The sequence below is a fragment of the Alexandromys fortis genome, unplaced genomic scaffold (genome assembly GCF_014885135.2).
Source record: "Alexandromys fortis isolate MF-2015 unplaced genomic scaffold, M_Fortis_MF-2015_v1.1 scaffold_507, whole genome shotgun sequence".
Classification (NCBI taxonomy): Eukaryota; Metazoa; Chordata; class Mammalia; order Rodentia; family Cricetidae; genus Alexandromys; species Alexandromys fortis.
The window spans coordinates 58,880-81,420 of NW_026068372.1; the positions used below are offsets into that span (position 1 = coordinate 58,880).

A 22,541-nucleotide genomic window follows, 5' to 3' on the forward strand; every position below is an offset into this window, starting at 1 on the left:
GTGGGACAAGACCACCTCCAGGCATCACAGAACTGGGAAGTTGAGACAGGTGTGATGGTACACATCTATAATCCCAGCACTTGAGAGGCAGGTCAGGAGCATCAAGTTCAGACAGGCTGGGCTGCTGCATAGTGGTTTCCGGCCAGTCTAGGGCGTTCCGAAAAGCCAAAGTAAAACTAGAAATTGGAGACTCATGGACAGGAAGACAGCTGTTTGCACACTGAAGGCGATCTCCCCTGTGGCCGACACAGACAAGACTCAGACTCCCTCCTGAAGAGCGTTTAATAGTTTACTTCAGTTGGAGATGGAGTCAGAGAATAAGTTACAGGAACAGACAAAAAAACAAGAAAACAGAACTTAAAGTGCTTCAGGCTGCCAACGTAAACATGAGGGGCAGAAAGAGGCCACCTAGCTATGTCCCCAACCCCTGAGACAGGAGAGTCATTGTCATTGTTGGGGTCCCTTTACCACTCCCACCCTCTAATCTCAGCCCTGCGGGTGGGTGGAAGGGAATTTCAGAGGCAGAGAGAATTGGACAGGAAGGAGAATACTCTGTAAACTCGGGACAAGTGAAGGGCTGGGGCAAGGGAGCGCCTGCAGCCCTTGCCCTGCTGGGGTGGGGCCAGCCCCCCCACGAGAACTTGGGGAATACTGTTGGCTGAGCTGCAGCCATGCTGCCCATTTCACAGCTTCTGCCCTTATCCCTCACCAGCAGACACAGACAGACAGCCCTGCAGGGCCTCTCTGCCTACAGCGGGAGGCGCAGCCTGGGAACAGGGAGCCCTCCGGGGGCTTAGGGTTTCTGGAGTGTCCAGAGCTGAGTGAGCAGACTGGTGCTACTTGACGGGCTCCACCACCAGGACTTTACACTCGCGCTTGGCAATCTTGTCTAGAGAAAGCACAGCCTTGTCCGGGGGCAGGTAGAGGGGACGACCGACGGGGGAGGCCACAGGGGGTGTGATGGCCCTGCGCTCCATCACGCTGCCAGACCTGGGAGAAGACAGGGGCTGTGGGCTCCGTGAGGGTGAGCATCCCCATCCCCCCACCCCTCTGGCATCCTGTTCCTAGACTCCCAACTCCCCTCCTGGTCACACTGACAGCCACCCAGGTCCCTTACCTCATGAGGTGGCTGCGGGAAGGCTGCTGGTGGGAGAAGGACTGAGAGCGGCCTAGGCTGGCCTGGTGTCTTTCCACCAGGTCGCGGACGGCAGGGCTGCTGGGGCTGCTCTTGCGGGACAGGGGCCGGGCCTCGGGCGGAGGGTGGGACACACTGGCAGTGAACTGCAGCTTCAGTTTCATGTGCTGGCTCAGCTGGGTAGGAAGATGCAGACCTTCACACAGACCCAGGTTGGACTGGGCCTCCAGCTTCCCTGTGCCCAGCCTTCTAGGCTCCCTAAGGCATTTCCCCTCCAGAAGCTAGGAAGCCCTGACTGTCCCACCCAACACTGGGCCCACCTCAAAGAGCCCCGTCCTCAGAGCCTGGAAGGCCACACTGAAGGTAAGCGCGCTGCCCTTCCGGGAGAAGCCAAGGTTATTGAGGGGTGTGTGGCAGACGATGGAGTCCAGGGCTGCTTGCATGGCCCGGCGCTCCTCTTCACACAGCTGCTTTCCTGGGGACAGAAACAGCTTTCCTCAGCCCCCACAGGTCTTTACCAGTGGGGTACACTGAGTAAGTGTTATCTTTTGCTGAGGGCTATAGACAGCGGTGGTTAATGCCGTATGCCGAGGTCTGTTCATCAGTATCGCGCACTAACTCATTAATACGCGTAACGAGCCATGAGATGTTATTTACTCAGTTTAGAGAGGATAGAAGCCCAGAGATGCAGTAACTTACCAAGGTCACACAGCTAGTAAATGAGCGGGGTAGAACCTGTACCAGAACGCACAGACCCAATGCCTCTGCCCACTGCCTATCTTAACTCCCCATCTGTGGCCCTGGATGACTAGCCAGGTACTCGGCAGAGCCATCCGGCTGCTGCAGGCACCCACTGAGGTAGGGCCGACACCACTCTGAGCTCTTCTCACTATCCTACCTCTTCCTTTCCCTGCCCCTCCCAGGGGACGAGGTCTCAGCCTGGTAGGGGACCCACCAGCCTGTGCGTGTTCCGGGGTCCACACAAGCCTCACAGCAAGGAAGTCTTGGAGGTTGTTGAGCAGCGTGTAGGTGACAGTGAAACGCTCGTAGGTCCGAACAGGGGATTCACAAGAAGCGGTCATCACAAAGCAGGGGCGGTCTAGGCGGACACTGGGCAGGCTAGGAGCAGTGGAAGAGGAAGCTGGGTGTATGTGTTAGGCAGAGGTAAGCAGAAGAGCCTGGTGGGTCTCCCACATACTCACCGGTAGTGGGTGTAGATGCTCTGGGTGAAGGGCAGTTTTGGGGTGGACCACTGAACCACGGCAATCAAGGGGACTTCAAGACCCTGCAGAGAGGACAAAGGGAGACTTCCCATGTTCAGAGTTTTCGTCTCTTAAGCCCACACCTTTCCCTTCAGTTGTCTTTCCTTTGAGACAGGTCTCAGCCTAGACTCCTCTACGTCTCCTTACTTAGCTGGGGATGACCTTGAACTTCTGATTCTCCGGCTGTCTCGAGAATGCTAGAATCCCAGGCCCCAGGCGCCTGCCACTACTGATTTATGCAATGCTGAGGGCAGAACCCAGGGTTCTGTGCTTGGAAGGCAAGCACTCTACCAACTGAACTGCATTTCCAGTTCCCGCTGTTCTCATCACTTATGTGAACACACCAGCTCACCTCCTTGGCCCCAGGAGGGGGCTGCTCACCCCCTCTCAGCTGAAACAGGAAGTTGTGTTCCTCCAGGGCACTAAGAGGACAAGGGAAGTAGCCAGAGGTACCAGGAAGCCGACAGAAGGAGCCCATGGAGACTTCCCCAGACTGGTGACTAGTACAGAAGAAAGGAAGGCAGTGAATAGCTTGCCATGTCCCATCTCTGTCTCACCGCTTGACAGCCCCGCCCCTCCCCAGGACCTCACCAGACATTGTCCACCAGCAGGACAGAGCCATCAGGCATGACGGGGAGGTAACTGGCATTGAAGTTGGGGAGGATTCGGATATCCCAGATGGAGATCTCCTCCTGGGAGGAGCTGTTCAGCACTGTGTGGGGGAACCAGCCAAGTTCAGAGAAGTGAGCCCCCCCCCCTTTCCCCCAGCCCTACCTTTACCAGCATAATAGACCCATCACTGCCCTCCAAGCCACTCCCTTGGACTATTCAAGCCTTGAGCCAAAAGATTTGCTCACCCTTGAGCACGGTCAAGTGTTTTCCAGCCACAGTGAACTGCCGGCATTTCAGAACTGGAGGGGGAAGCAGCGTCAGCAGGGTGCTCACTGCAGACAGGGGATGAGGCAAGAAATCAGACCTCTGCTTCTCAGTTCTTCCCTGCCACCCTCTAATCTACCCCTCTTCCGGGTTCCAGCTTTTCCCGTCTCCCCCACCTTGGGCCTTGAAGGCGCTCTGTTCTCCGCGGAAAGTCTCTCCAGGAGATCGAGTCTGTAGCAAGCGCAGGTAGCCTTGATCTCTGACTTCCGGTGCCTCGACCTCGCGCTTCCACACGGTCACTACAATCTAGATTACCGGAGGCATCGGACCACGATCAGGACTGACGGGTGGGTCTTGAAACGCCGTCTGAATTATGGGGCAACAGCTCCAGCTTTGTCATCCTACCTTGGCCTTGGGTGTCCCTGGGGGCAGTCTGTCCAGTGAAACAGTGAGAGGGAAAATGACCTCATCTGTGGACACGATCGGTTCTTCCACAGGCAGCTGGGGATGGCAAAGGGGTGAAGAAGTCAGGAGGGTATCGAAGACGCAGGATCCTTCAACCTCTCCGCAAGACAGGGCAAGTCTTTACGCCCTCCCCTCGCTCTCATCTGCCTCCTGTCTTAGGTCCCTCTGCAAGGCAGAACAATGCTGTCATCTGCCTCCTGCGTCAAGTCCCTAAAGAGTCCATGCCCCAAACTTCCCGTTACCCCCAAAGAACCTCCCTCCCCTCTGCCCTTGTCACCCAGAGATCCTCACCGTGGTCGCTCCCCCTGAGGTAGCAGGGCCCGGGCCGTGGGTGAGAAGGGGGCTGCAGCCTCGAAATAAGCCTCCGCCCCCTGGGTCCCCTCCCCCCGGGGGCTCGACATCCTGGTCGCCGGCGCCGCCGCCCCCCGGGATCCCCCCTCCGGCGCTGACCGAGGCCAGGGCGGCCAGGGCTGTCGCCAGCTCGGTCCAGGCCCCTCGGGATGCCAAGCCCGCGCCTCCCCCGACGCCGGGCCCCGCGCCGCCCCGGCACCGCAGCACCAGCAGGAAGCGGACCGTCTCCCCCAGGTATAGATGGTTGCGCCGGGGCAGCGCCCGGTACCGGCCCGGGTCCCCAGCTAGCTCGGCGCGTGGCGGCAGCGGCACGGCCGGGAAATACATCGAGTAGTCGCACTGGGACTCCATTGGGCGGAGAAGGCGACGCGACCCGAGACCGGGCCGGCGGGGAGCCACGGGACCGGCGGGAGCTCGGCCGGCGAGTCCCGACACCCGAGGGCCGCCGCTCCGCCCGGCAGCGGGAGACACCAGCTCGGCCCGGAAACCAGGGAAACGAACCCGGAACCCAGACCCAGCGGCGCCGGAACTGGGGTGCAGGGCTGAATGACTGGAGAAAGACCGGAAGCGGAAGGAAAGGGGCGTAGCCTCTGAGGTTGCACGGAGCTGGTCTGGTTTGCGGTCGTGAATGTAGGCTGCTGAGGAATTTGCGGGAGGCTAGACAAGCTTCTTTGGGTAGAATTTATTTTTATTTGCCCTCTTCCTCCTCCCTTCTTTCTTTTTATTCCCTTTCTCCCTTGCTGTCTTCCCTAATTTTCTCTTTCTGTTCCCCCTCTCTCACGCTTTTTTCCTTTTATGACAGGGCTTCTCGAAGCCCAAGCTGGCCTTAATCTCTCTCTCTGCCTGGCTGAGGATGAGCTCAGACTTTTGATTCTCTTGCCTCTTCCCTTCTCCGGAGTGCTGGCATTACAGGTATGTGTCATCAGGTCTGATTATGCAGGGCTGAGGATTGACCACACGGCTTCATTCATGCTGGGCAAACACTACCAACTGAGCTACCCCTGCCTTTTTCTTGGATTTTTGTGGTGGTGGCGGCGGTTGTTTTTGGTGGTGTGTGTCTGTATTATTGGCATCATGAGCCTCAGCCTGAGGCTAGTCAGTCGTTTTCCCAACGGGCTGTCCATCCCTCCCCCTTTGAGAGCCCTACATAAAAACAAGTAACGGGGGCCTGGAGAGACGGCTCTGAGGTTGAGAGCACTTGCTGACCTTGCAGAAGACCAGGGTTTGGGTCCCATCCCCCACATGGTGACTCACAATCCTTGGTAACTCCAGTTCCAGGAGACCTGTGGGCACCAGGCATGTTGTGTGGTACACATTTATCCATGCAGGCAAATTACTTGTTTTTAAAAAATAAGTAAACGTTTCATAGCATTTATTCATCCAACAAATATCTTCACAGTGAAATCAACACAGCTCCATAACAAATTTTTCATAGAGAACTGGATGCATCATGCCCCAACTTTCTCTGGCTCACTCTTCTTTTGCCCCTCCGGGGGGGTTTGGGGGAAACTGCTACATGAACCTGTCTTGGGAGACTTGAAGAGACCCAGTGAGCAGCTGGGAGTGGGAAGCAGCTGTTGCTGGAATTCCTACTGAAAAACCAGGCAGCTCAAGTCTCACCTTAGAGCAAACTTCCTGTTCCTTCCAAGGGAAGGGAAGGTGCGTCGCGTGTCTCACCTGTCATCCCATGCCTATGGGGGCAGTAGCCTTGAGGTCTTGAGAGGCAGGGAGACTGTAGGGGGAAACTGCTTGGCATCAAGTTTGTCCTTGTACTGCAGCTCAGGAGTAGCCAAGCGTTCACATTCCTCTTGGTCTTTCGGGCTCAGTCCGCTCTGAAGTACGTACCCCAAAACTTTAGCTGAACCAAACTGGAAAGGACGGAGCTTTACATCGGTGATGTATTTGGGGTCTAAAGCCTCACCTCCCATCAGGCAACGTTTCGCCAGAGCTTCTCTTCGAGCCCGGAGCTCAGCCACAGCACGTTGCAGCCGGCTGCGGCCATATTGTTCTATCCGTGCCCACAGACTACGGTTGAAGTGAGTATAAAGAGCCCAGTCTAGGTTATTCCAAGCTCGGGCCCGTGCAGTCAGCTGCTGATCTTCACCAGTCAACACACTCTTGTTGGCAGCCCCGAGCCTCTGCTCACCTCCAGCCTGGGCATTGTGCATGAAGCCCACCACGTCATCTAGACCCCAGCACAGGGCATCTGCCAGCAGAACCAATGACTCGTCAAAGTACTCGGCCACCATGACCAAGTCAAAGACCGAATCCAGCCAGGCCAGACCCCACTGGATAAAAGATGAGGGCCGGAAATCTGAAGAGGCAAAGCCGGCTGGCTGCTGGTGACTATTAGCAGCTGTGGTCACAGGCTGGAAGAGAGTTCCAGGGCCAGCAGCAGAAGGCATAATATGTAGCTGGAGGGGGCTGGGGTCCCTGGGTAGATGAGGACTCGCTCTCGTCTCTGGGGGGAAGGGCAACCCAAAGTCGAACCATAGTAAGTTGCGGGCATAGTGGTTGCCACGGCCCCCGGGTCTGTAGAAGGCTCGAGGATTGGACAGGAAGGCAGCCAAAGAAGGTGCCTTTCGGAAGGCTGATGAGGTTGACTTGTAGTAGGAGAAGGCAGAGCGGGCTAGAGCCGCTGGATCTCGGACAATGGAAAAGAAGAAGCTGTCAGAAGGCATGACCTGAAGTACCTGCAGGGGAAAGAAAGCAGACACAGAGAACGCTTGACTGAGTAGAAAATAAGTACAAGCTAAGGCTCTGGTGAGCCCCCTCGGAACTCTGCCCCCCACCAGCTAAGCTTCCCTAACTAGCTGGGTGTGCTTGGGGGAAGTTATGTAACACCTCTAAGACTCAATTTGCTTCTCTGCAAAAAGGAAGTAAGTCAGGGGTTCCCAGGTGAGACGAATACATGAGATAACAGCTAGTCAGAAATCCGGAACCCACAAAGCTCTAGGTCATTCATTTCCTTGGGCCTTTGTGTCTTCTTTAGTTGCTTAAAAACTCCCAAACCTGGGGCTGGGGAAATGGCTCAGTCAATAAAGTGTTTGCCACACAAGCATGAGGACCCCAGTCCATACTCTCATAAAAGCCTGGCACAGTGGTGCTCACCCATAAGTCCTGTGCCAAGGAGGCAGAGACAGGGCCATAAGCCCTGGGAGCTGGCTGGCACACACCTAAAACCTCTAAGGACAAGACTTGGTGTTTACTTCTGCAGTAAAATTCCATTTGTATTCAGTTTTTGCATGTGCATATGTGTGAGTGTTCATGTGTGTGCACTTGTTCGTGTGACTCTGGGGGAGAACCTTAATTTCTCAGGTATCATCCACCTTTGTTTTCAAGACAGGATCTCTCACTGGCCTGAGTGAGAGATGAACCAGGCAAGGCTGACTAGTCAGGGAACCCCAGGGACTCTCCTGTCTGCCTCCTCCAAGCTGGAAACACAGAGTCTGCTACCAAGCCCAGCTTTCTTCCATGAGTTCTAGAAGTCAAATTCAGGTTCTAAAATTGCTTGCATGGTAAGCAATTTTACTGTACCTCCCCAGCTCTATCCCTTTTTGAGATAGGGTCACACTTACATAGCCCAGGGTGGCCTTAAACTTAAGGCTCAGGACCTGAATATTGTAATTACAGACAGGTGCCAACATGGCCAGTACACACACATGCACAGACACACACACACACACACTCGTTAAATGCCTTTTCTGGGACTCTTAATCACAACTTCAAGAAAGCAATTGGCCTGAGGCTCCTCAAAATAAAAGGAGGGAGACATCAGTGGCAGGAACTGTGTTCTTAGACCAGCCCAAGATGAGTGCCACACAAGGCTCTTCTGTAACTCCAAAGATCTTGGAGAACAAGACGCTCCTGAAGTAGGGCACTGGCGGGAGGTGGGGGGGGGGAGGGCTGGACAGTGCTGGAAAATGTGTCTATTACTCAACAGGTACCTTGAGAATCAGGCTTACTTGTGCTGTAGCCTAGCCCTGCAGACAGATTGATGTGTATGTTAATAGCTCCCACACTCCCCGGAGGTATCTACCCTGAAAATGACTTTTATCATGGAATCTAACCTTTCTGTATCACAGTGGCAATTGGGAATAAGTCTGTCCTTAAGGAAGTTTTTAAAAATGAGGATCAGGGGCTGGACAGATGGCTCGGTGGTTAAGACCTTGTATGCTGCAGTTGTGAGAATCGGTGTTCAGATCCCAGCACCCAGGTAATGAGCCAGGTATCTCTACAAATGCCCGTAAGCCTGCCTCCAATGGGGGCAGAGACAGGAGGATCACTGGGCTTGCTGGCTTCCAACCTAGCTGAGAACCTAGCCCCATGTTCAGGGAGGGACAGGCAGAGAATGATACCCGAGAACTCCCTGCTACCCTTTCTAAGTGTCCTTGAACATGCACAGGCACACATTGTCTCTCTCACACACAAAGAAATCTTCAGATGAATAAAATAAATACAATTGGGTCAATCTCCAAAATGATAATAGGAACTTATTTGGAATTTATGCTGTTATGCTACGCATCTGGAAACTATATGAGCAAGGCCCCAGATCAGCAACAAGGCATTCCTCAGTCTTTAACCATCCCTCCTAAGAGAGAACAAATGGTTACATTTCTCATATCATCAAGAAATTTCATTCCCCAAACTCCTATACCGCCCCCCTCAACTCTGCAGGAGACAGCCAGAGAACAAATGACCGCTTGTGAATGACCATTTATAGATTTGAGTGGGGCTACATAGCAAAACAGACTGAAAATTTACTGAGAAAAAAAATTGATTTTTTTTTAAAGGCTCAGTGGCTAAACAGCTGCTGCACAGGTGTGAGGACCTGAGTTCGGATCCCCAGCACCCATGTAGGTAAAGCTAGATGTGGGAGCACGCCTCTGTTATCTCCAACGTTGAGGAGGGAGGTCGAGACAGGTGAGTCCTCAGAAATCCACAGACCGACTGACTAGCCTGGAGCACATAGCCACAAACTGCAGAAAAGACCTGTCTCGAATGAGGTGGAACGTGAGAACTAACACAAGGCTGTTCTCTGACTCTGACTGCCACACATGCACTATGGTACGCACACGCTTGGATCAGTTATGGACACACATCCTACAAAGGTTTTTTTTTTTTTTTTTTAAGAGTTATGCCTTTCTTTAACTGAATGTTTTTCATTTTCTTCCTTAATATGGCAACGCCCAGAGGGCAGAGCCTTTGAACTCTGGCTTTTTTGGAAAGCAGGTGGTAGTTAACTGTCCCAGGCATCAAAAATAACTGTTCTCAGTTCTGCCATTTGCTACTTGTGTGATTTTGGCATTTCACCAATGTCATCAGAGCCTTTGTGTCTTCGGGTATAAATCTGGATTAGTATAGGTGGAAGAATGTGGAAGTGCCTGGAACATGGTAGGTAGAATGGCGTTGACCATGACAGCCATCTCTCAGCCATTAGAGGATCCTAGTGCAGTGGTCACTGGCCCACTCTTAAAGGTAGCCCCTTGTTATACAACAGTGGCCCCTTGCTGCCCCTGACATCACCTTCATGGTCCTCAGCTGTCTCCTCTTCTGCCTTCAACAAGGGTGTACCGGGTGTGGTGGTTCATATGTGTAATCCTAGCCCTTGGAAGGCTGAGGAAGGAGGATAGCCAAGAATTCAAGGAAAGCCTAGGGTACATAGCAAGAGCCTGTTCCAAAACAAAGTGTTTGGGCGGTCTCTGCTATTCTATAAACTGCACACACTCTCCTGATACACACATGTCTACATAAATCATCATGTCTTTGTGATGGTTTGCTTCCTCTAAGAACGCCCAATCTGGGCTGGGGATATAGCTCAGTGGGAAAATGCTGGCTTAGTGCGTGTGGGGACTCCCTTAGCACAGTAGGGTTCAATCCCTAGTACTTCATTAAAAAGCAAACAAAAACAAAACACCAAGAATATTTGATGTTTACTAGACACTGTGGCTCACACCTATAATTCTGGCACTCTGAGAGACTGAGATACAAGCACTGCCATGAGTTCTAGGTCATTCTGGGCTAATGTTGGGTGTCATAACGGTATCACACACACACACACACACACACACACACACTTCCCCTGGAAGAATGTCTGAGCTGGAGAACTAACTCACTTTGTAGAGTGCTTGCCTAGCATTCACAAAGTGCTGGGTTCCATCCCCACCACTGTATAAACTGATAGTGGTTTGTGCCACCTGTACCCAACACTCGGGAGATGGAGGCAGGAGAATCAGGAGTTCAGTATCATCCTCAGCTACTGAGTTTGAAGCTAGTCAGAGCTACATGAGATCCAGTATCAAATACAGATGGGCAGACAGACAGATCCAGTATCAAATATAGACAGACAGACAGACACACACACACACGAGAAAGCAGGAAACATAATGAGCCTTTTCTCGAAAACCCTTTCTGATCTTTCTTTTAAGTTCCTCGCCCACCACATGAACCTCTCTGTTCTCCTGCCAGGTGCTCCTTATCCCTCACGGTGCTAGAATTACCGTGTGAGCCACCACGCCCAGTGCCCGTTCGCTTTCTGTTTCTCCTGACAAGCATTCACTGGTTTAAGCACGTGAGACAACGTGTTCATCTCTCCGATAAGATGCTTCCTTCGGGGTCAGAGCTGGGGTCTCTCTTGTTTCTTTTTGAGATAGAGGTATAGTTATGCAGCTCAGGTTGACCTTCAGCTGTTTTTTTTAAACTTTTTTTTAACTTCTGGTTCCATCTCCCAAGTGCTAGGATTACAGGTGTGCACCTCCACACCTGGTTTATATGCTGCTAGGAATTGAATCCAGGGCCGTATACATGCTAGACAAGCAGTCTGTCAGCTGGGCTACATCCCTAGTCTGACCTCCAGGAGCCTCCTGTCTCAACTTCCCAAGTTCCGGAATTACAGGTATATGCCATCACACTTTCAAAATGTCCAACTCTTCTTTCTGTTGAGGGCTTAACACAGAACTGACATGAAGTTTCAAACCATGGTTTTTATCCATAACCCCAGCGCTAGGGAGATGGAAACAGGATGACCCTGGGGCTCGCTGGCCAGCCAGTCTAGCTGAATCATTAAGTTCCAGGTTCAGTAAAAGACCCTGCTGGTCTCCAAAGCTAAGGTGGAAAGTAAGATATATATCTGGAGTTGATATCTGGCCTGACATCTGGCCCCCAGAAGCACACACATCCTCCACACACAGATCCCACAGGAGAGAGGGAACACTCGAGCTCTGCCCCAGGCAGAGGACACTCGGAGAAAGAGCAACAGGAAACCTCACCTTTATATCCTAGCGCCCAGTTTGTGGGTGAACCCCCATACCAAGGATGAACCCCTCTTACAGGTCTTGACCACAAGCCTGAGATTTCTTGTCCATTCGTCTCCACCCTCCTTGTACCTCCTCACCTCTTTCAGGTTGAATCTCATGTGGTGACAGAGGATATGGAAAGGCTTCTTGGTGTCTGAACTCTGGGGGTGGTAGCCTTTGACCTTAGAGGCCTGGAAAAGCTTTGGGTAGCCAAACTGGTAGTGGGCAGGCAGGGCAAAGCGTAGCCCCTGCTGGTCCCCATAGCGATGAAGGAGATTGAGCACAGAACTGCTCCCAGATTTGTGTGTCTTCAAGAACACAAGCCGCTGTCGGGGGAGGCAAGACTTAACAGTTGGTCCCAGTGAAGGGATCCAGGACTGTCGGAGCTGCAGCCCCGGTAACCTGGAAAGAGAAAGGAAGCAGAGTGTCCTGTCCCTTGCCATTGTGTGGAACAGGTGGGTCCTTGTGTTGAATCGGCAGCAGGAATGCCCCCACCCCAGCATTCACCCCCTAGAGTCACACATCCCCAGGTGGGATTAAGAAAGAGTAGGTTGGGGGTGGGATATAGTCGGAGAGGTAAGGCAGGATGGGTACTCACCTCCTCTGGAATGGTCCCCCTAAGAGCTGGAGGCCAAATCCAATGGTCATGAAGACTCCCAGAGCCACCCCCAGGCTACGAGGCCTCCAGAGCCTCATGGTCCTGACAGGAGACAGAGGACCCATGTGCCACAAGGCAGGTGACACTAGGCAGGGACAGAGCCCGGGCCAAGAGCCATGGGTGGCAGAGATAGCTGGAGTTGGCTGCGCAACCGTGGAAGACACCTTTTGGAGATCAGGGGCTCATTCCCCAGGCCTGCTCGCAGCCCTGGTTGAGTCTGCCCCCTGAGTTAGCAGATTTTTGCCTCTGTCAGCGTCTAGAAGGGAAATGAGGGGGGAAGGAGAGGAGTCTAAAGAGAAGGGCAGAACCTTTTCTTTTTCTGCCACTGAGACCTGAAGTGGGGATGGTGAGTGGCCCAGGGTGTGTGTGTATGTGTGCACCCTTTACACCAGACCCTTATAGATGACCTGACATCTGTTCCCTGTTCTGCCAAACTTGTTTGTCTTCAGCCCCCCCCTCCAAACTCTCCGACTGTACCCCTCTCCCAAACTTTGGATATTTGAAAGGGAAGGAGAGAAAGTCAGGACCCAGATCTCAAATGAAACAGACACCAAATGAGATAGAATCTGTTTGTTCATGACCTTCTTTCCATCAGGGCATTGTCAAGCCAGGTCCTGGCTGCCTTCCGAGTCCCTCCGTCAATCACAAATAGGAATGAAGAACCTCCCTCCTTCTTGAGCTAGTTTAGGGGGAAACCTTAGAAGGGATGGGGTCGGGGGAACCAGAAAGGAAAAGGTTGGGTAACCTGGAGGAGGAAAGGGGGCGGGTGGACATAGAGGAGTAATGTGAGTCATGCTCCTGCTGGCAAGGCTGTTTCTCACTCCACCAAGGCAGACCCCAAGTTCTAAAAGGGGCTGGTGGAAACGTGGGATGACAGAGCCCCTGGATGCACCCCATTCCGCTTCTTAATCCTATCTATTAGTGCACAGGGGAGAGAGAGAGAGAGAGAGAGAGAGAGAGAGAGAGAGAGAGAGGGAGAGAAGAAAAGAGAGAGAGAGAGAGAGAGAGAGAGAGAGAGAGAGAGAGAGAGAGAGAGAGAGAAGAGAGAAGAGAGAAGAGAGAAGAGAGAAGAGAGAAGAGAGAAGAGAGAAGAGAGAAGAGAGAAGAGAGAAGAGAGAAGAGACAGAGAGATTTTGATTGATTTTCTTCCCAGGCCCTAAGCTTCCTGATGAATTTGGATTTAGCTCCACATTTTCAGATCACATCCTACAATCAAAGATCAAGGTCCTTCCAGCAAGCATTGACAGCCTCCTTCCCTGAATTGCCAGGGTGACCCCAAGCGAAAAGAATCCAAGCTTGCTATCCAGGGACTCGCCTCCTTCTGGCATTACCCCCAACTCCCTCCCCCACCACAGCCCCCAGAATTCAGCCAGCAAACTCCTGTATCCCCGAGCTAAACTTTATTTCCTCCCATCCACCTCAAGCTCTTCGCATTGCCCTCATCCCGGCTCACAGTCCCCTCTGCAGCTTTGGTGACTGCTTCATCTGTCGGCAGCCCTTTGTTAAGGGTCTTCTGAGAACCCTTCAGGTCTCCTTCCATAAATTCAAAGGTCCCTCCACTGGTCCCAGCCTCAGCTTCTCTAGCCACTCACCAGGCCACAAGGAGAGCAGGGGAAAAATCAGGTCGGGCTGTCCCAGCCACCGCCCGGCTCCTCGGATCAACTTTCCCTACAAACTTTTCTCAGCACCCAGACTCCTCCCCCTCCCCTCCCTTTGTCCCGCCAGCCCAAGTAGCTGCTAACTTGCTTGCTTGGGCATTGATCCATTCTCTCTGGGTCTCTCCCCTCCCTGCCCCTTTATGCCGCTTTACCAATCTACTGGGGAAAAGATACCCTAGCCTGCCTTTGAAATGGCACTTCTACCCTCCTTTCAAGGAGGAATCAATTACTTTTTTTTTTTGACTTTCCACAAAACAAAAGATTTATTCAGGTGTGTGTGAGAAAGAAAGAGACAGACAGACAGACAGACAGACAGACAGACACACACACACAGAGAGAGAGAGAGAGAGAGAGAGAGAGAGAGAGAGAGAGAGAGAGAAGATAGCCAAAGTCTGTCAAGAATTGCCACTCTTACCCTGAAGGCAAAGGCAGTGGTGTGTTAACATAAATAGACCTGGTGTTCTGCACATTTTACAGCTACTTCCTCATGTGATTCCTGTTTGATCTTCACAATTCTTTTTTAATAGGCTAAGATATTTAGACCTCAGGCTTGGGAAATCTGGGGTTGTTCCTTAGGGCTGCTTGCTCCCAGGGAACAGACTTCAAGAGGCAAGAAGCAGGTAGAAACTGAGCCAGTTACATATGCCCAGGAGGGAAATTAAAGAGTACGGGCATGGTCACAAGTGCATCTGCCTGTAACTCCAGTGATATGGGATGAGCGGGGCATAAGAGGCTCACTGGAGCTTGCTGGCTGACAGCCTAGCTCCAGATTCAGCGAGAATGCCTTCTCAAGGGATTAATGCCCATACAGAGTGAAACAGCAGGACAGATTTCCTCCTCTGGCGTCTGGGTGTGCACACGCACACACCACACATACACGCACATGTATAAAAAGCCACACGTATGGTCCAATAAATTATTATTTATTTACCTATAAACACTGACTTTAACGCTGAAATATGAAATGGATGCTTGTGAAGGATGTGGATGGCAAAGGTCATAGGATGAGCCCCCCTCCCCCACTTAAGAAACAGATGCTTTTAAAGAGTCAACAGAACCCAGCTCCATCTCCCCCATCCCCTGTCCCACTGTCAACACCTAGCTTTTTTTGTGTGTGTGTGTGTGTGAGTTGTGTCCCCAACTCTCAATCCTCCTGCCTCAACCTCCCAAACAATGGTTTACAGGCATGTGACATCACTCCCAGCTAGGTTTATTTGTCCATCTTCAATACCAGGTATCCCCCATGCCAATAGTCCCCCCTCCCACTTCCAAGTTCCTTCAACCCGTTCCCCAACAGCCCACCCCCTACCTTTTGCATCAGTGAGCCCCACACCTTAAAAGAGCTGAACCACATTCCCTTCCTAAATAAATATCCCCAGTTCCCAAATGAAAAAATAAATATTATGAACACCCATCTGCCTCCAGCCCATCAATGGGAAACTCCTGGATCTGGGGCCCCAGCCATTCACCCACCAAGTCCCTTTCTACTTCTCTGTAGCCCCCTTCCACTCTTCCTCATGCTGAGAAAGGTCGAGAGGAAAGGGCCATTAACCCTTCTGATGCTAGGGCACCCCTCCCTGGTTATCGAAGTCCAAGCAGGGTCAGGGCTGAGGGAAAGAGGATGAGGATGAGTGGAACATGGGGACCAACAGACGATCCCAGATTCCTGCTCCTGCCCTGGTTATATCTGGCACTGCCACTTCCTCCTTTGACCCCAAGGCCATCCCTTCGAGGAGGGCGAGGTGGCCTTGCAGGCCTGGCTGGGGGAACCACAGGCGCTGCCCCAGCTTTCCAGTCATCTGCGTACTGTTGTCCCCCTCCGGAGCCGCTGGCGTCTTCATCTGTGCAGATGGAGAGGAACAGAAGTGGATGCAGAAAGGAAGAGGAAGAGAGGTCATTCCTATGATGCATATGATGCATTCCTATGATGCATATGGGAGGGGAATTGAGGCAAGACACAAAATACATGTTTGTATATATAGGCATGCACGAAAATGTCAAAATGAACCCCATTATTTTGCACAATTAATATACAAAAAAAGAGATAAAGAGAGACAAGAGAAGAACACACTTAAGAGTGATGGACAGGAATGCCGGGGGGAGGGAACGCACAATCAGAAATCAGAAGCCAGACATGGAGATGGGACAAGGTAATGGGAAAGCCAGCGTCAGAAGAAGGACAGAAGTGGGTACATCAGGAGAGCAGACAAGAAGTCACAGAGAACAAAAGCAGAGAAACGGGCGGGGGAGGAAGGGGCAGGGAGAGTGACTAAGACAAAGAATAAACCATGAATGTTTGTTTCTCTTTTTGGCTAATCTGGGGGTGGAGGGCAGCCCAGTGGTACCACAGCTAGCTTCCCTGTCCCCCCACTACTGCTCTTTACAGTAAGTTTCCTCAGTGTTCTCTGTAGGAATGTTTGTCTTCGCTGCAATCAAGGATGAAGACCTTTGCGAGGGGTTTAAGTGAATAGGAATGACTGAAGGAGTTAATGGCGGGGCGGGGCGGGGCTAACGGGGCAATGAGTGGGACTCAAGGGGGGGTGGGCGGGAGCGGAGGCGCAGTGGGGGGTGATGGTGTCTGGGGCCACCAGGAGTTCCAAGAGCAGGTACTAGAGAGGGCCTTAAACGGGCAGGGAGGTAGTGGGCTGGGCTCCATAACAGTGAGCTGGCTCTCAGCAGAGGTAGAAGTTAGAGGGCAGTGGGCGGGACTTGAGAAGCGATGGGCAGGCCCCTAGGGGAGACTCGCTGGACACTGTCCCTAGGCGGGGGCAAGGGGCGGTGCCGAGTGGGTTTCTGGGCCTCACCAGCATCGTGCATGTCAAGGTCCTGACCCAGGGCAGCTGCCTTCATCCGAGCCGTAGCTGCTCTGAGATGTAGCCTCCGCCGCCGCGTCGGGACGTCGGGGTCAGAGGGATCCAGCTCCGGGTTGCGGAGCTGCTCGTTCAAGGAGCCCACGACCACAGGCGACAGATACCTGAGAACACAACACCGCGAAGGCTCCCGCTGCCTTCCTTCCCTCTAGCTGCTGCCCGACTCCCGCCACCACCGACAGAAACTCACCGGCCTCTTCCAACGCCAGTCCAGCAGGGTGCCGCCTCCTGCGAGAGGTCTGCCGCCATGCGGGAGTCCCCGCACACGGTCACGGGCAATCCGGCCCAGAAGCCCCGCACGCGGCCAACTCTCTCCCGGAGCTCCCCTACCTGCACGACGGAAAACAAAGCTGCAGCGCGTCCAGCGCGGTCGTGCCACACCCACCTGCACCCGCAGCTCCTCTACACACCAGGCGGTGCAGATTAGTGCCCGCCGCTGTCGTCGGCCGTTCTTCCTCGGCTGCTGCCCTCCACGGGCGGCTGGCCTCTTCTCGGGGAGCTGGTGCTCGGCGGTTACGAGACTGCACTGGATGCGGGGTCCCGCATTCCTGAAATACCTGTGCACAGGAAAAGACCCCAACACAGCCACTCCGAAGCAAACCACACTGTGCCCCACCCCCGAGTCTACAGTCTCCCCACATGACCTATTGTCTCTGACACTCACACCGAAAGCCACTCCTCACCCCTACCCTTCTACCCTTCCCTCTCTATACCTTGGCTGACACCTTTACACTGTTTTCCTGCAGGTGCATCAGACCTTCTGAGATCTTCACCCCAATGGACTCAGCAGCCAGCTCAAAGGAAAAGGGTCCCTGGAGTTTCTCAGCCAACAGCAGGAGACCATCTTGAGGGAAGGAGGGGAAAGAGAAAGTAGAGGGTCTGCACTGAACCAGGGCATTCCCACAAATCTCACTACGGCCTTAGGAAAGGGCAATTTGCTGGCGTGGAGATGGTGTGTGTGATTAAATGAAAAGCCCCCTCCCTTTTTACCCCCCCTTCCCAGTTTGGTTTTAGACCACCCTCTCCTTACACAAATGGTCCCCTCCTCCACTACTCGGGCTTTCCTGAGCCCCCTCACCCAGATATCCGCCCCATTCTGGCTCCAGTCCCCTGCTGCTGAGGCAGCCATGGGCCACATTGAGGCAGAAGCCCCGGCAGGGCATAAGCGAGGGGACTCCCCGACAAAGTGGGCAGCCGATCAGACGCATCAGGGCCTGCCTGCAGCCTTCCAACATGGGCACCTGGTGGGTAGAGAAAGGGTCTGGGCATCCATGAACACCTAAGCTGCCTTAGCAAGCCTGGTGCTGGGCATAGAGAGACCAGAGATCCTGACCCACCTCCCCAGGCTATCTGTTGGAAGCTGGATGTGAGCAACTGTGGCTGGTGACCCAATATGGCATCCGGTGACACCACCAGACTGCTACAGGGCTGGGCTGCGAAGGGGAGTACCCAGTGGCAAGGTTGCTGATTCTACTTCATGAGAAGTGTTTGACTAGGGTGTTACTGGGGAGGAGGTGGTAAGGAGAGATTCAGGCCCAAGAGTGAGCCCAAGATGACTGAGGAGAGACGAGGGAGGCAGGAGGTGAGGTTAGGACAGGACCAGGGATGCAGCGAGGCCTTCAGCTGCAGGGAGGAGGGAGGGGGCACCGAGGGGACCACCACAATCTTGAACCGCTATGGAAATGAACAAGCCCTCCAAGACGGGTAGAAGGTGTCAGCAGAAGGGAGGGTCAGAGACCCAGTGGAGGCCTGACTCTGGCCTGCCTTCCTGATGTACCCTGGAACACCAGAGCCCAGGAGCAGACAAGGGACAGCTCCAGGCCTCTCCCGCCAGCTGGTGCCTGTTTTCTTCACTCCCTGAGCTTTGTCCATTTCAGGTCCCCACTAACCTTAAGGGCTTCGCTGACCACATTTCTTCCGGTCTCCAGACCCTGGACCAAGGCCCGGGCTGCCACCAGTGCCCGGGTTATCTGGAAAAAAGAAGGTGAGGGGGAAAAAAGCCACAAAAATTATGATGAGTTAGGTAAGACTGGAGCTGAGAGACAACAAGAGGTTGGGTTTGTGGGGTTAACTTGGGGTGGGTACACTGTTGGGTGACGTAAGAGGGAGGTTCAATAGCTCCAAAGCAATTATTGTCTAGAAATATTGGGTGTTTGGGAAGAGCTGGTGGGGTTGTATGGAACAAGGTTTAGAGCTAGACTGTGTATCAGAACACTGAACTTAGAAGGAGGTGTGGAGGGCTGGAGAGATGGCTCAGAGGTTAAGAGCATTGCCTGCTCTTCCAAAGGTCCTGAGTTCAATTCCAAGCAACCACATGGTGGCTCACAACCATCTGTAATGGGGTCTGGTGCCCTCTTCTGGCCTGCAGGCATACACACAGACAGAATATTGTATACATAACAAATAAATAAATATTTAAAAAAAAAAAAAGAAGGAGGTGTGGAGTCCAGCATTACTCCTCACTGGCTATGGGACTTCCTTGGGAGCCCCATTTTTCTCCTTCATAAAGTAAGGATGATGCTTTTATCTACCTCAAACAATTATGGTGACAATCCAATGTGATACCATGGACTGCCCAGCTTATGTTTAACTGGATCACAGGAAGTCACTGTGTGAGACACAGAGACGACTAGCTGGGGACGGAGGGCCAAGTGAGTACATAGAGTAGGGCAAAGAATGAGGGTGGGCATGTATAGAGGAGACCAAGGGACACTGGTCAGGCGCAGGTGACCAAGACTTGAGAAGGGATCACCAAGCCAGAGAAAGGCTGAGGCGCAGGGCATAAGGTCAGAGGTGACACGGGCACAAAACGGGAGACTGTCTTGGAGATGATGGCTCATAAATTAGGACACTAGGTCAGAAGCTGCTGAAGCTCAGGTCGTGGGACCCCCTCACCTGTAGGCGGAGGCGGCGGGGTGAGTCCCCAAAGGGCTGCAGAGAGCCATCAGCAGTAGAGGTGAGCCGAGTAAGGCAGAGCAGGAAGTCAGGAGGAAAGCTGTACTGTGGGTGCAGCAAAGGGAAGGCTCTCTCCAGAAGCTGTGCCCAGAAATCCGCCAAGGTGTCATCTAACCCCTCGCCAGACTTCTCATAGTAGTCCCGCAGGCCAGAGAACAGGCTATTGAAGATGGTGGCGTGCTGGGAATACAGGCGACCATAGGAATGCGAGAAGAGCTGGGCCAAAGAATGCTGGGATATGGACAGCATCTCCCGGAAAAACTCTGACAAAGGTGGAGGGATGAGAAGAGGGAATAGGGAGGGGGAGAGCAGAGACAGGGCAGAGACCGGAGGGAGTGAGGAAAAGAGGAGGCAAAAGAGTTAGAAAACTGAGCAAGTCAGAGATCTGGTAGACTAGGAATGAGCAGGGCAGGGGCCTGGAGAGAATGCAGAGTGGGAATTGGAGCCAGGCAGGACTGGGCAGTTGCGGGGAGCTCTGGGGTGACTGCAGGAGGTGGGGACAGGGGCTGGGCGGGAATCATCAACATAAAGAGGCGTGGAACCCATTTGGAGACCCCCAAAGGTCCTCACCATTAAACTTTCTATGCCGGGCAGCGAGTGTGTGAGTCAGGAAGGAGCCACTGTCCTCCACCAGGCCACGGAAGGTGACCTCAGCATCCCTGATCAACTTCTGCTCCGTCTCACTGGAACAGCAGGTGTACTCCTGAGGACAGATCTGAAGGTGCTCACCTGGGCAGAGGAAACGGGGAGGAACAGTGGACAGCAAGGCGGGATATTAGGATTTTCCCTCCATCTCCCACCTGTCTCAGGAGGCTGGTCATTCTCTTCCACCTGCCTGGCTGCCTTTTTCTTTGTCTGCCCCTTCAGCCCTACCTGAACCCTCCTTTACTGTCCCTCGCCCACCCCAGTTCACCCCTAATTGTCATGGGATCATCTATTTGACAGCTGCCTCGAGGGCCAAATTAGTGACCAGGGTGTCTTCAGGTGACTCTTCCCAACACGGCAGACACCACGCCTCCAAGGATTAATGGGACATCTACGGGGTGAAGAATGGGGTTTGTAGGGGTGGGGCTACTCGGTGAGCAAAAGTATTATTATAAAAAAAGCTCACAGAAATTGCAAGGGAATTCCTGGCTGCTAAGAAAGCCACTAACGGGTACGCTAATTACAGAGAGGGAATTCCTTGGGTGGGGATTGAGCGAGCGCTATTATGTGAGCAGCGGGGTTCTTGTGATCTTGGTAAGGAAGTTACAGGAGGAGAAGAAAGATGCCTACGAGATGAGACAATTATCACAATGGTCACTGAAAGGAAAGAGTCATTGTGAGACGGGGAGGACCCGTCCCCGCCCCCTCCCACCCCTGACTTTTTAGTCTTCCTCTTTCTTCTCACCTGAGATGAGGGAGGGAGGGATGAGAGTTAAGCTATATCCCCGGGCTCCCAGCACCTGCCGAGTCTCTGCACAACTCCGGACGACCTTTGCCTCACTCCCAGGTCCCGGACCAGGACCGGGACACAGAGGGAGCAGCAAAAGCAGGAGAGGACGCAGCGCGGACATAGCTGCTCTCCTCCCTGGGACGGGGCAAAGTGGGTCCTAAGGAGGAAAGGAGAGTCCACAGAACTCTCTAGAATTCCTTTCTCGGCCGCGGGACGTCTCGAAGAACAGAGAAAGAGCGTGCACCCCAAAACTGAGCAACCCCAGCACGGTAGCTGGACCAGGCGGCATCTGCGGAGACAATGGGAGCCAGGGAGCGGGACAGGGGGCGGGGCCCGAAGCGGGGGCCCGCCAATGATGAGAAGAAACCGGCCTCGGGGGCGGGGTCAGGGGAGAATTGAAGCCAATGTGGAAGGGGAGCTCGGCAGGAGGCGGAACGCGGTCACACAGCGGAGGTTGTAGAGGTGGAGGGGGCGGGGGATGTGGGATGTGGCCCTGAGGAGGGGCGTGGCTTTCTCGCTTGAAAGGCGGGGCTTGCGTGAAACTGAGCCTATTGCAGTTGAGAAGCCGGGCTGAAGGCAGTAGCAGAACGCTCAGCCAATGGAGAGGGGCAGAGGCGCAAAGGAGGCGTGGCCAGGGTGGAGCGACCCCGCTGGCGCTCGAGCCCACGTGACAGGAATGCATGCCTCACGCCTGGTGGCTGCTCGAAGCCGAGAGCGCCGTGTGACCGGAACGTGTTCAGCACGAGCTTGCGCTCCCCTGAATCTCGCGACACTTCTCAGCCGCGCGAAGGACAGTTAATCTCGCGCCTGCGCACAGCGGATCTCGTGCCTTCCCGCGTTTTTCGAGACTTACCCGCCCGCCTCCTGAGGAAGAAAAGCCGCAGCGGTGGGCGTCTCTGTCAGAGGCGGGATGTCCACTGAGGCCTGAAAGGACCCCGGAGGTGGTGGTCTTCCTTCACGCGTGTGCATCCATCGCCAACAGTGAGGTTGCCCCTTTGAACCCACAATTAGGCCGCGTTCCGACCCTCCTGCCCCTCTGCCCCTCGGTCCTCGGTCCTCGGCACCCCTGTGGGGTCTACTATGGAAGCCCCGGAGAGACGAGTCGTCTCCCAAAGGGAAGCCCCCCTAAGCTCGAACAAGCTTCCTAGGGTCGGCCTTAGACGGCGCTTTCTGGAAACAGAACGCGCACTTCCTTTACCCTTCGTAATGTTTCCGGCCTAATTCAAAGGACACGTCTATCTATCTCCGAATCATCCAGAGCTCCAGGATGCGATTTCCAGAAATGGAAATCAGAGGGGCACTGCTGAGGGCTGCTTTTGTCAGCTAAGCCTCATTCTCTTACTCCAGCCAGTCTATGGCCGCCCCCTCCAGTGAAAGGGATTCATGCCTAAAGCTATTTATTTATTTGCCTGTACTGAAGATTGGACCCCAAGTCTTAAATGTGTTAGCCTAGCCTTCTACCTATAATCCCCAGGGCACACTACCCCCCCCCCTTAACCGTTTATTTTGATATAAGGGCTTACTAAATTGCCCTGGCTAGTCTGAAATTGATTCCATAACCCAGGCTGGCTTTGAATTTGG

General features: G+C 53.6%; 3 protein-coding genes across 5 annotated transcripts; all 3 read right to left on the bottom strand.

Annotated features, from left to right (window-relative positions):
• Positions 1 to 264: 264 nt before the first annotated feature.
• Positions 265 to 4,591, bottom strand: Trappc14 (trafficking protein particle complex subunit 14). 2 transcript variants are annotated; one of them, XM_050133064.1, is made up of 11 exons: positions 4,030 to 4,591; positions 3,679 to 3,774; positions 3,450 to 3,579; positions 3,255 to 3,341; positions 2,989 to 3,109; positions 2,750 to 2,897; positions 2,338 to 2,420; positions 2,091 to 2,254; positions 1,456 to 1,610; positions 1,118 to 1,311; positions 265 to 990 (listed from the first exon to the last, which is right to left on the bottom strand). In XM_050133064.1, the coding sequence occupies exons 1-11, from the start codon at positions 4,438 to 4,440 to the stop codon at positions 837 to 839; spliced, it is 1,743 nt and encodes a 580-aa protein (XP_049989021.1). In that variant the 5' UTR covers positions 4,441 to 4,591; the 3' UTR covers positions 265 to 836. The 2 variants fall into 2 exon arrangements, with proteins under 2 accessions (XP_049989021.1, XP_049989022.1); XM_050133065.1 differs by lacking the exon at positions 1,118 to 1,311.
• A 145-nt stretch (positions 4,592 to 4,736) lies between these two features.
• On the bottom strand, positions 4,737 to 13,743 carry Gal3st4 (galactose-3-O-sulfotransferase 4). 2 transcript variants are annotated; one of them, XM_050133067.1, is made up of 4 exons: positions 13,635 to 13,743; positions 11,983 to 12,298; positions 11,483 to 11,786; positions 4,737 to 6,782 (listed from the first exon to the last, which is right to left on the bottom strand). In XM_050133067.1, the coding sequence occupies exons 2-4, from the start codon at positions 12,105 to 12,107 to the stop codon at positions 5,781 to 5,783; spliced, it is 1,431 nt and encodes a 476-aa protein (XP_049989024.1). In that variant the 5' UTR covers positions 12,108 to 12,298; positions 13,635 to 13,743; the 3' UTR covers positions 4,737 to 5,780. The 2 variants fall into 2 exon arrangements, with proteins under 2 accessions (XP_049989024.1, XP_049989023.1); XM_050133066.1 differs by lacking the exon at positions 13,635 to 13,743 and having other exon boundaries at positions 11,983 to 12,503.
• A 1,289-nt stretch (positions 13,744 to 15,032) lies between these two features.
• On the bottom strand, positions 15,033 to 21,250 carry Gpc2 (glypican 2). The gene is made up of 10 exons (XM_050133063.1): positions 20,916 to 21,250; positions 20,096 to 20,254; positions 19,466 to 19,788; positions 18,460 to 18,540; positions 17,649 to 17,811; positions 17,284 to 17,414; positions 16,981 to 17,127; positions 16,761 to 16,900; positions 16,505 to 16,674; positions 15,033 to 15,541 (listed from the first exon to the last, which is right to left on the bottom strand). Exons 1-10 carry the CDS (start codon positions 21,079 to 21,081, stop codon positions 15,282 to 15,284), a joined length of 1,740 nt encoding a protein of 579 aa, XP_049989020.1. The 5' UTR covers positions 21,082 to 21,250; the 3' UTR covers positions 15,033 to 15,281.
• Between the last annotated feature and the right edge of the window lie 1,291 nt (positions 21,251 to 22,541).